The following is a 12,760-nucleotide window of genomic DNA, read 5'->3' as shown; positions in this document are numbered from 1 at the left end:
AAAGTATAATTCTTTCCACACTGGAGAATGAAGGCAACTCCACTTGCTAACATGTGCCACTAAGTAATCTAATGATCAGTTAAATCTCTAGAAACTAAATGCATCCAGCTCTTTGCCACTGATTTGGTAGCAGCCATTTTTCCAGGCACAGAATAGTGCAAAAGGTAGAAAAAAGGAAGGGTACATCTTGCTGCTGGAAGCAGTAGCACTGGAAGAATATGCAACAGTAGGTGTTTTTCTAATCCTGTTGCAAGTTTACAGTGATTTCTAGCCATTTAACTATCATTTAATTTTTTTAAAAGGTCATATATCTATGCTAAATTACTAATGTAATTTGAAAGTGCTGTATCCAAGACTGGCTCGACCCCAGCATCTACACACCAGAAGTTTCATGCGCTGTACATCTGCAGCAGTGTTAACAAGCACAGGCCTTGGCTTCTGCAACAGTCTTCTGAGAGTAACGAACATCAGAATCTCTCTTGCGCCTAGTGGTGTCCAGAACCATTGCCCACAACTATTTTAAAATTGCTTCTGAACTGCCTGACCCTGTGGCACTTGACCTATTATCCATCTTTGTAAAAGGAGGAGTTAAGTAGCAGGTAGCAGCTGTACTCCTTTCTTACAGCTTCTCAGCAGTTCCACTGGGGATATCTTGGAGCTGTCTGTCTAAGTCAAAAAAGTCCTAAAAAACTTCTAACCGGGAACCTTGAGTCTTTAGGAAACACCTGTTTATGTGTGAGACCTCTCCAGAACTCCTGTCAGTAGAAGCGATAAAAACACCACACTCCACTCAGAACATACTGGAATTCAGTTTTGCTAGCAAGGATGTTATTACTAATTCCTGACATACATGGTCATACTAGAAGAGAAACCTACAAAAATACTGTGGTCAGGTGATCTTAAACATGTTAGTAGTTTGTAAATCAGAAATTTTTTCTATTAACCTGGGCTGGTATAGTGCTGAAAAGAAACGGTAATTTCTGACATGCTGCTGACAAGCCTCCTGCTCCATGGGAGTGACAAGAAAACTGACAACATACAGGGGGAAATTTATTCTTATTCATGAGGTTAGCAGCTACCATGAGAGACTGAAAGAGCATAGCTAAACTCAAAGAATATGTTTCTTACACATCAGTTGTATAGTTGGCATTTAGTCCGAGTTCACTGCCACTTTAATTTACTATTAATGCTACATGAAATAAAACCCAGATTCAAGAACACTGAAATATAGTAGTTTCTGCTGGCTCCATACTACATTTACTGAAAGGACTCAGAAGAAACACAACAGAGCTCAAGCGCCACATGTAATGAAGGGGCAGGAAGCTGCCACATCCATCCTCAGCAACTACGAAAGCACAACTGCGTTTCCCACAGATTGTAGTACAGTGCATAGTTACTGAATAATGTGGAAAGAATACCTGCTTATCCGGGTGTGCACCTGAAACCTAATTTTTTTTTGCTGTTCAACCATAAAGTAATTCAGTCTTAAGTGTGCACAGTTTTCCATTTCCATATACATGCAGAGGAGTCTATCAACTAAAAGCACAGCAAACAACGAGGCAGTTGGACAGTTTACATTTCCTGTTCCATCTAGCATCCAACACACAGGCACCTCTGGCAGAATTGATTAAATCAGAGGCCTTGAATCAGTAGCTGAACTCAGTATTGCTTCATCTACCTTATGAGCTGGCATAGAGCACTAGAGCAACCAAACTAACCTCCAAAGAGATCCACTTCAGCAGTGGCAGCAGTAATAGTTGTGGTTGTAGCAGCGGCAGCTGAAGTAGTTGCAGTATCAGTAGTTGCAGCAGTAGTTGCACTAGGCTCTGGGGCAAATGGATCTGAAATCTGTGGCTCAGAGGTAACACCGGAAAGTGCAGCCAGATTATCTATATGCAACCACATAATGAAGATCAAACAGGAAAAGTAAGGGGAAGAGGGAGAGAGACCACAATTACTCAGCTCCAGAAAGCTGGAGCTTTTAATAAGGAGTCTTAACATTCAAAAGTCTTAAAAATCAAAAATGTTACTCACCCTCTCCCAAGAGGTCTAGTGATTGTCCGTTACAATGACAGCAGAATAAAGAAACAGACTAATTAGTAGAACTGCCAGACTGAAGATGTTCGTTAGCCATATGTTCATTCTTTTAAGTGACATATCTAGGTTAAACAATTTCTGCACTTGATCTTCCAGCATTCAAGAAGTTACTGTTACATGAAAAAGTTCATTCTGTTCAATAACTCTATTCAAAACAGAACCAGTATGTAAGTTTCACAGAGGTGTTAAGTTCTTTAATATCTAATCAGCAAGATGTTCAGACACTGGTAGTATTTATCACTTCTGTTTTATACAGCTGGTTTTCTTTGCTTAAACTGTAACAAAGAGAACCAGGTAGTTGCCTGTAAGGGTAGTACCTTTCACCACCCCAGGGTACACCCAAGAACCACTTCTTTAGAAGCTCGATTCATCACTAGACTACTTCTCTCTTGCATTTGGCCTAGCAGTGTAGAGAGTAAGACCAGAAGTAAGGTAGACTTCTTTGAAGTTCATGAGCAGCTCTCATCCCCCAAGAACACTGCGAATTTTAAATTCAAGTTCCTGGGCCTAACAGCACACAGCTTCAAGACTTTCATCAAGTAAGAGTGTACACAGGGAGAGTGAGCCCCAGCGAATCCCAGTGCTCCCATACAAGTACAGTAAACAGGCACTGTCGAAGCTTATTTAAATCAATAAGCTAATAGCAGAACATGCTCGGGTACCAAAGAGAATCTCAAGATAATTCTGCTTAGTTGCACGTATTTTCTAGGCCAAAGTAGTTAGAAAGCAGTCAAAATCAACATGACAGTCATTAAAAGTAGGCAGAATTCAGCTTATTGTTCTGCCGAAGTGAGCTGTTGCGATCCACCCACCAGCCCTGCAGCCCTTCACAAAACTGGCACCAAAGCCAGGGTACTCTAGCAGAGAGCAGCCTGAAATACAGTGTTCAGTGACTTCAGGATACAATGCATGGCATCCCTACTGCCCCAAGTATATTCCGAGAGGCAAACAGGCTGTGGTTCTTGTACTCAAGACAACTATTTAGCAAAGAAAAAACAGGAGACCGGCTCCTCTTTGAAAGCTTCTCCTGCATTTGTAATAGAGCAAGCAGAAACAGCCACCTCTGCTAACACTTGCTATGAGGACCATGACTGATTGACAATATAAGCAGGTTGGCTCTGTTCCAACTTTGGTTCCTTAGTTAACTGTTTCTGGAAGTCAGTGAAACATCTTTAATGACAGACTTCCCCACAAACTGATGTCCTCTAAGATTAGTCAGATTGAGCTCAAAGTGAGCTTTGCCTAGATAAACCCCAACTACATGCTATAAAAAAAAAATCTGTGAAAACTAACCCGTCTGGCCTATTACATTTTTATACTGCAGTTAGAATAGTCTGAGCTCAACAACTGCCTATTTACTAGCCAGTAGCTCGGCCTGGCTCCTAGATTCCTTGTACATGTAACAGAGTCATGGCTTCATCTGATGCACACCGAACAGTGAGCGGAGTCCAGATGCTTTTCTGTGGGTCAGTATGGAGGAAGCAAAATGACTTGAGCAAGCACAGCTCAATCTTCACAAGTTTGTCTTTATTTTACAGTACTTGTTAAAAAGCTACCAAGGAACCACATGCAGGTATTTTCGTAATTGGCTCCTTGGGAGAACTCTACTTGAGACTGACTGAACAAGCCGAGGTAAGTCAAAACACCATTCTGAAAGAACATTAACAGTGTATTAGAGATGTAGCACTCTGGTATTTCATTACTGCACACCAGGTGGATGTCTCACAGCTAGACGTGAAACAAGCAACTGCTGGCAAACTCTTACCTTCTATTAGCTTCTTCTTCAACGCATTTTTGTTATCCAATTATGTTATAGATCACAATACAGTGAAATTACAATTATCCAGCATGGCAATCTACCTTTACTCTTAATACTGGAAGGATTAAAACCAATGCTCTATTGTACAGTAATATTTAACTATACTAATAGAAAATCCATGTTCTAATGCACACTGCAAGGTAGTTAGTTCAGTAGTTAGAAATTCAAGTCAGTCTGCTTTTACACCTGAGAGTCAAACCTCATGAGGCTGCAGAATTTGACCTACTGTATTTTTTGTAATATTAAAGTCAAATTTGCTTGCCAAATGCCTATCTATTCACCTTGCGGTATGTTGCAGGCAACTTGTTACCCTACCTTGATCATCTCCTGTTAGCACAAAAGTGTAGATTTTCACGTTATAGTTCATTTGCTAGATAACTTACACTGTATTCAGAAATATACTAGTTATACAACAAAGTATACAGTGCACTGTCTATACCACTAAATACACAGTGTACTATACCAAATATACAGTGTATGCCAGAATACATGGAATCTACACTGCCAGTGAGATTGAGAAAGCAGGATCATTTGTTGGTGATGTATTCCTGAGGTTTATGTGACATGTAAAGTGGCATTTTGATGTTGCATCTTTAAGTACTTGCTATTTACATTTTCCCAACTATTCTGAACTGCAGCAATTCTTCCAGCTTCCTCTCCCTACTACTTTCTGACAAGTTGCTGTGTTAACTTGCTGTGGGCCAGAAGAGTTCTGCAGATGAGGAAGAAGCTCAAGTAGCAGGGAGGCACTGTTATACATTCTCCCAAAAGGCCTGGGTGGAAGAAAGCTCATCTTTTCCAGCCTCCTGCTCAGAACAGCATTACACCCAACACCAGATCAGGGCAGTAATGGCTTTGCCTAGTCAGGCCTTGAAGAATCTCCAGGAACGGAGAGTCCACTGGCTCACATCGGGGTCCTGCTCCACTACTGCCTTACCCTCCAAGTGAAATAATTTTGCCTCACGTCCAGTCTAGCTCTGAAGCTGCAGTATGTTGTTACCCTTCATTATAATCAACTATCACTTCCAACCAGATTTTGGCTCTGCTCTGTAACTCCCCTTCAAGTAGCTGTAGGCCACTAGTAAGAGTTCCCTTTAGCCTCCTCTTTGCCAGATGACAGCAGCCCAGCTCCCTCAGTCTCTCACTGCAGAGATGTGGTCTAGATCCCTGGAGTCCTGCCAGTCTTCTGCCAACCCCCTCTCCCTTAAACAGGAGAGCCCAGAACTGGATGCAGAATTCCTGATGTGGCCTCACCTGCACTAATTAGAAGGCTCTGTAGTACCTGTGAGGTTGTGCAATTTGTAGTGACTAGTGGCTTCATCCTCCAGATTTAGTTTAAAAAAACCCAACACCTTAACACAGGCTGAAAGGATTTCTCATTACCAGATGAAACATTAATGGAAATTTCAGTATTTTCACCACAAAGGCATTCCAGTTCTCCATTTATGCATGTCTGATATGGTGTTTGGCAATTATTTAAAACAGTTGAAAAAAAGAAAAAAGAAAATAAAAAGGGCAAGATTCTGGTGTAGTAACAGGTCATCATACCTGGACTCCTGCCAGCAGTAAAGCAGGCAAACCTGAAGCTTACTAAGATACCAAAATGCTATTCTGAAAGACAAGACTGAAGTATACTTGAGGTCAGTGATAATCTTGACCAAAGGAAGAAAAGTTAGCTGTCCTTTTCTGTTGTGGAGTAAGAGGACTAGGTGCATTACAACTCAATTTTAGTTTTCAGTAATTCAGAAGACCAAAAACACCTAAGTTCCAAACTACAGGTGCTTTGTTCAAAAGAGCAAAGAAAAAACCCAAATAAATCTGCTTTCAATTGCAATGTGAATCAGTATTTTACAATATTAATGGCTATTTACTCTGCATAACTGTGCAACTGCCTAAAAAATTAACTGAGAGGCCTGAGCTCTTTTGAACATCTCAAAAGCTTGTGTTCCAGTACTTGGCAATGACAAAGCAAGACAAATAGGATGCAATCAAAAACTGCAGAATAATTAGTCCCAGGCATCCTAGAATAGATGACTTTTTGGTCTTGTTTTCTGGGTAAGATTATACTTCAGTTAATAAAACTGACACTTCTGGAAAAAATAAAGTAAATCCATTCAACAGATTAAACTGGAATATGCAAAACATGGTCTGTGTGACAGCCGTAGCTAGCCTCTCATTATGAAATGGCTGAGATACAATGTCACCTTTAATGAACTAAAGCTAAAAAGAGAAATGTGGCATGCAGAAGCCACTAGTACCCAGTATCAGCATTCACGGCAGTCAGCGTGACTCAGTGTACCACTCTTACCGTGAGAGCGCTGATGAGTTCATTAAGCAGCCACACCAGCTTTCTTAACATTACACCGCAGTGGGTTTACAACTGTGTAAGTTAAATCACATTTACTGGCCTAATTCATTGTCTTCACAGGACAGGAGAGAACACTGCCTGCATGTGTTGCGGTCCTCTCCAGTTCGGCAGCTGCCAGTGCTGCTGGGAACAACAGGCTCAGCTCACCACAGAGCTCACCTTTCAGACTGGTTAGGTATTCCTCTCTGAAAGCATTCAGCCCTCTGCTTCTGTTTTCATACTATTATTCTAAGCGGACAAGGAAGATTTTAATAAAACGTGTTAGGGGTTGTCAGAGGTAATCACACTTGCAGCAGAACTAATTTGTCACCGTTGGCTTTAGATGCATCGCTGCTTTAAAAGGTGTTTTTGACTCTCCCCCTACTGATCTGTGGGCTTTGCTTTATGAACAGCAGAGCCGACTTCTGCCCTCACCTTGCCCATGAACACGAGCAGTTCTAGTTCTTCTGTTTTAAAGTGCCTACCCTACCTGTTCACCTTCAGCCATCCCCCTCCTGCTCACTTTTAGTCACATAATCCTGGCTCCTCCCAGCTTTGCAGTCAGGCCCTTATAAGCAGCTTATACCACTATGCATATCCCTGGAAAAAGAAGTAGCCTTGTGCTGCGAAGGGATGCCTGACTGTCAGGTCAGCAGAAGCCTGGCATTGAGCTGGGCACATCCTGTGCTAGCAGAGAAAGAGCCAAGGTTCAGTTCAGCCAGGCAAGAAGATGGAGACTGCAAGAACAGATGCTGACAGCGAGGTTTTTCTACCTCCCCATGAAGTGGCTCCAGCAGGGGCTGCTGGAGCTGCCTGCCCAGTAGCGGCGAAATCTGGCTGAAGATCCAGAAGATCGCTGGATGGTTTGGAAGAGCTGCCAAGGAAAGGAAGAGAGTTACTATTAAATACTGGAGGAATTCCCCCACTTTAATCAAGTATAGAAACACAATCATGACAGGATTGTAGGAATTACCCTTTGTTTGTACGACTGATGAAATCACTGAGAGACACTTGGGGTTTTTTAGGCCTTGGGATCAGAGCAGTGGCCATAAACACCTCTACTGCAGTAAATGCTGAGAACACATTACACCCTAGGATGGAACCTTAACTTTCTTTCATTACTTGACAATGGCATTCTAACAGATCTATGAGACTTTAACAATCCTAAAAAAAACCAAAAAACAAACAAAAAAAACCCCACCCAAAACCAAGGTCTCAGGTGGCCCCTAAGAACAGGGCACATAACTGCTGTGACTGAAAACAGCTCCATTCTACTTCAATATTTCATTGTGCCATATCAGAAAGCAAGAAATCTGCATTTCCAGGCAATAAATAGGCATTAGGCAGAAGAGAGCTGGCAAAACTACAACCTAAGCCAGTCAGATATATGCTTAGGAAACAAGGTCTTGTTCCTTTAGAACACTGAAATAATAAACAGTAGAAGCTCTTTCTTCAGTTATTTAACTGAAATTTAACTGAAGTTAGTCACGTCTTCAGACTTTTGGTTCAAGCTTAGAGCTTTTACATTTCTAGAGTTCTTTCACTTCTGCTCATCACAATGCGCAACAGCAGTTTGTTCTGGTCTTAACTTGAAAGTACTGTTCAGATTTTCTCATTGGTCAAATGTTTATTTTTTATTTTAACCTCCAAAAGTTCACTATTTTTGTGCTTCGTTAAGTGATTTGAACAGCAAGAAAAAGGAATCTTAATCCAGCAGTTTTAGAAACAGAAAACTGAAAGTCAGTAAAAACTAATTTGGATTTGCACTTTACTTCACTCTATTAAATTAAAAGTTTGTTTGGAATGGTAGTACACACTAGTACACTGAAAGCAAATCAGTGGCTACAATTATTATATATTTTTTTGTGTGTTACAGCTCATTTGTGATCTACACTGGTAGAAGAATGTAGCCCACTCAATACTGATGTATATTACCTGTAAAGTACACAAAATCTTGCAGGCAAGCCTCCTGTTACAGGTGTGACTTCAGCACCTACACCAAGCTCAGTAACTCAAATATGCTTTTTAACTTACCTGACTGGAGCAGCTGTAGATGAAGTTGCAAAAAGATCAACTGGAGGAGATGTATCAATAGTTTTTGCTGGAGTAGAACTAGGAGATGTAACAGTTGTGGCTGGCGAAGACTGGAGAAATATTTTAAATACACATTCAATATACCAACATTTCTCCACAGGTAACTCGTGCATAGATTCACTTGCTTTAAAAATCTAATTTTGACATCAGGTCTTCTTATTGTGAGCTGTTCCCCCCTTTGAAAGAATGTAAGGATGATTGGGCTAAGTTTTCAGAGGGTGGTGGAGCTGAGAAACTCCAAGGTGACTCCACCTAGCAATGCCTGGCTCCAGACAAAATGCCTATCGCATGCATTCAGAGAACCTGCAGACACCAGTGGACAGTCTCATATGAGCTTTGGTCCCTCACGTTGAAGACTCACCCAACACCTAAGTAACTGACTCAGGCTTGTGATCTGGAGTTGCCTTACCTGCCTTTTAAATCCCAGTTAGGGTAACTAACAGTTCCTATGTGTCAAAGGATTCTCAGCAAGTTCCAAGAAAATAGTTTGCTCCCCAGCAAACTCCCTCCTCTCAGTTTTAAGACCATCCTGAAGATGGGAGAAACAAAACATTTCTGTGGGTTTGTTTCTACGTTTTGTCCTCAGAATGAAATATCTGTTCATCCCCAACATCACCTTAGTATTGTAACCACAGAAATGGTGGGAGAAGAGATATGGTTAGAAGCCGAGTTAAAAGTGTGTACGTAAACCCTCAAACTGAAGAGAATTTAAAGAGCCATCAACAGCTAACAGTTAAGTCCTTGTGAAGATGTAAAAGACACCTCAGCCTATGATTTTGCTTCATTAGCTCCTCCAATTCTGGATGAAGATACCTTAAGTATGGCAAGGACAGACACCCAGGAGAGTATTTTGCAACTCTTCCGTGCACTTGAAGACTCAAGTTACCTTGAAGAGTATCAATTTAATTCTAAAAGATACTATGAGCTTTGTCACAGCATCTCACACGCTAGAGAGATCCTTTTCTTAACGGACGAAAACAAGTCCTATGTTTGCCATTCTGACTACTTTCAAGAAAGAAAAAGTCAGAACTTCCTCCTAAAAAGCTGCAAATAAAGTGAAGAATTTGGAGGAGAAACAGTACGGAGTAAGTTTTTCACTGACATGAGGAATAAGGGGAAATAAAATAAATAAAAAAAAAAAAGTTGAGATAGATATGCCTCTTTTATGCTTTCACAAAGCATGACCATCAAATCCTGGCAAAGCTGCTTAGCATCCTGCACTGGTATAAGCACTATAGTCCTTCAGATCAGTGAAGTACTTTTATGGGGCTACTATTTACAAGGCCATTAAAAGATGCAGTTTTGTCAATTAAGTAGGGCCTAGATGGCAAAGTCTAAAAAGCTGATTAGGAGATAGAAACTGAATTTTTTATGCTATTAAGATGTTCTAAAGCATTATCACCCAAACAAGAATTAACTACAGCAACTGGCAGTATTTACCTTGCTCAGAGGAGAAGGAGCCCCAGATCTAGAAAAAAAAAAAGGGGATTTTCAGATAAGTACACTTTTTGAAACTATGTTTCTGGTCATTAAAAATCCTGTAAAAAGACCAAAACCTAAGTGTGACAGCTTTCTGGACTTCTCTATAATTGCATGCCCTCGCCATTTCTCAAAATTCCATGTGCTACTTTAGACAAGGACTGCAAATTTTACTGCAAATTTTCATTTCAAATCTTAATGTTTTAAGCTAATTGGTATCACTGGATTATTCTGCCTTTTAAGTAAGTTCTACTAAATGGAGGAAAGGCAGAGATGCATGCAAATGTCTTTCTGTTGGGCCTACAGGAGCAAGTAGGAAAGAGTTACTAGGGCAAGATGTCACCATTATGACCATAATGTCACATTATAAAACCATGCAACAGCAGCAGAACACCAGTAGTATGGAAGCAGTTCTCCAACACAAGTGTCAGCAAATTTTCAGTCTGCTGTTCTTTTAAAGAAAGTCAGAGTTACTTTAAAATAATGATATTTATAAGTATGGAAACAGCTGGAAATCTAAGCTGAAAGTTCTCCCACATGCAAGAAAAATCACACCAACACCCACCAACAGGGCCTTAATCACAAGTCAAAATGTACGTTGGTGCATTTGTTTACTTTCGTCATTATAAGGTACGAAAATACTGCCACATATTTTTAGAGTTGTTTTGATGTAAAAGAAAGGAGGATCTGACGTTAAAACTGCACCAATATTGAACTAGCATCCATCCTATAGGTGGCTTGAATTGGGCAAGTCCTAGGAGCTGTAGAATTGATTAGAAGATCTGGAGCTATGACAGAAATGACCAAAAGTAACTCAATAACTATATACAAATATAGTTATACTTAATAACTATATAAAAAACTATATAAAAAAGCAAGCAACAGTTTAGGTACAGTTTAAAGAAGATATCTATTTCTAAGTGTTCAAGCTATCTTAAAAAAACCCCAAACATCATCACATCTGCATGCAAGCGATATGCAAATATATGTACTTACCCTTCGCTAAATTGCAAGGAACGCAACAGTAAAAGAGAAAACACAGGTTTAGCTTAATCCTTCCTAGACTTAGCCATGACAAGTATCTAGTAAGAAGATGCAGAGCCATTAGAAAACAAATTTTGATAATAAAAGCCTTTGCAGCAGGGAAAAACAGTTCCTTCTAGGAGTTTTCCACAGTTAATTTTATTTAATTTGGGGAAATGTGTAGTTGTTCAGTGTGTTGTTGCCCTCCCCGCCCCCCTCCAACCCGTGTAAGGAAAAAAAAAGGTTGCCATTAAGATGACTTTGTAAGAGAAAGGAAAAGCTTAGTCCTAGCAGGGCTTATTTTCCAACTAAGTGACAAAAAGAGGTTGGGGGAGGCAAACCTAAACATCAGCTGGTCTCACACTGTTACTACTATGCCTTGATACATGGTATAACATATATACCTACTTGTTGCCAGGTTTTTTTCCTTCCAGTGAGTTTAGATGTTGCTCAAGGGTCTCCATGAGACTGCTAGGAGCCTTGAAAGCAAAGAGAAAGATACGCTTCTAAACACACTGCATTGACCTAATGATACTTTGAAATCTCACACCCACTTCCCTGAAGCCCACCATGTGCATGCTCATGCTGTTATTTTATTTACGCTACTGAAAACAGTGGATTTCCATGCTAGAAGTATTCAGGCAAAGACAGCTTTTGAAAGATAATACTGTGTCCAAATTTGCAGAGAGAAGACATTTACCTCTGCTAAATAGCACCTGAAGCCTTAAATCCAGGGTGTGCTGCTCATCATGCTTTCAGTCAGTATTAAACACTGACAACAGCACAGGTATCCACAGGGTTAATTTTAAGAGTTATAGGTTCAAGGTCATCCTTTCAGTTTCGATTTTAGTCAGACCTCCCAACACCTCTTTCATGACTAGAGGGTTAGGTAATATTTGCAGTCTAAACAAAACAAACTACAAGTCCTTTCCCATACCCAAAGCAAAAACCCCTTTGGTTCAAGACTCCCAACGTCACAAAACTGTTTCTTCTCAAAATGGCAGCCAACCACAGGTTACTAAGCCCAGCAGCAAACTCACAATTCAGAAAGATTATTATTTTAGACATCGACAAAACCCAGGCTTTTCCAGGCCTCCCTGATCTTAAGATCCATTTTAAGCAACTTTTTTGTGGTCAGGCAATACCCCCAGGCATGCACTTGCTGTTACAATGGTAGATAGGAGAAGTAGTTGTAAATGCAAACAGTGTGCATAGCTACTCCAGTGTAGAGTCCAGATAAGTAGACTCCTACAAGATCAACAAGCAAGGAGGAAACCCTTGAGAGATAAAGTAGCATATAACAGTCAAGTATTTCACCAGGGTTACCGGTTCATCAATGGTACAGTCTTTAAATGGGAAATTCTCTTTATCAGTCTCTTTCAGATCAACCACAATTCCTGACAGCAATACCTACGGTGTTTTTAATAAATAGTGTTTTTAATAAATAATGTTTTTAATTTCAGGGTACACATATGCATGAAAAAAGTCAGTCTGAGATGCTTGAAAACAGACTATCCACTGCTCCTGTGTACAGTGTGCTGAAAACCAGCTGGCCTGCTAAGCCAGACATTTTAGGATGCTTAGTACCTGCTGGTACCAATGGACAGCTAATTGTACTTACAGCATCTGCATATTAATTTTGACATTAAAGCTAAGCAGTAAGGTAACTTAACACATGCAGAAATTTAAAATGTTCAAAAAAATCCTTAAATGATGGCTTGAGTTTAAATATGTCCTACATACATATGCAATGCAGGAACATCTTAACCATTGCTGCTTTTTTAGGCATATTTATTCATGTTCAACTAATTTGAGCACAATTAAAAATCCGGTTAAACACAAGTAACTTAGTTACAAGAATTCTCCAGCAGCAAGAAAAACAGGAACAAAGGCTCCCATTT

At 40.2% G+C, this 12,760-nt stretch overlaps 1 protein-coding gene across 30 annotated transcripts in view; it reads right to left on the bottom strand.

Moving 5' to 3' along the window:
• SNAP91 (synaptosome associated protein 91) overlaps window positions 1-12,760 on the bottom strand; it is a 71,217-nt gene that overhangs the window by 26,136 nt on the left and 32,321 nt on the right. For 25 of the 30 annotated variants that reach the window (XR_008822488.1, XR_008822489.1, XM_056342645.1 and 22 more), the window contains 6 exons: window positions 11,268-11,338; window positions 9,798-9,825; window positions 8,298-8,407; window positions 7,037-7,137; window positions 2,035-2,049; window positions 1,719-1,889 (listed from right to left, as the gene is read on the bottom strand). Coding sequence is in view for 28 of the 30 variants with exons in the window: in XM_056342645.1 (XP_056198620.1) it covers window positions 1,719-1,889; window positions 2,035-2,049; window positions 7,037-7,137; window positions 8,298-8,407; window positions 9,798-9,825; window positions 11,268-11,338 (496 nt within the window). In the remaining 2 variants the exon portion in view is untranslated. The remainder of the gene's footprint in view (window positions 1-1,718; window positions 1,890-2,034; window positions 2,050-7,036; window positions 7,138-8,297; window positions 8,408-9,797; window positions 9,826-11,267; window positions 11,339-12,760) is intronic. The other 5 variants (XM_056342663.1, XM_056342664.1, XM_056342665.1 and 2 more) reach the window with 1 other exon arrangement.

This window comes from Falco biarmicus, chromosome 6 (genome assembly GCF_023638135.1).
Source record: "Falco biarmicus isolate bFalBia1 chromosome 6, bFalBia1.pri, whole genome shotgun sequence".
Taxonomy (NCBI): Eukaryota; Metazoa; Chordata; class Aves; order Falconiformes; family Falconidae; genus Falco; species Falco biarmicus.
This window is presented reverse-complemented; position numbering and strand designations above follow the sequence as displayed.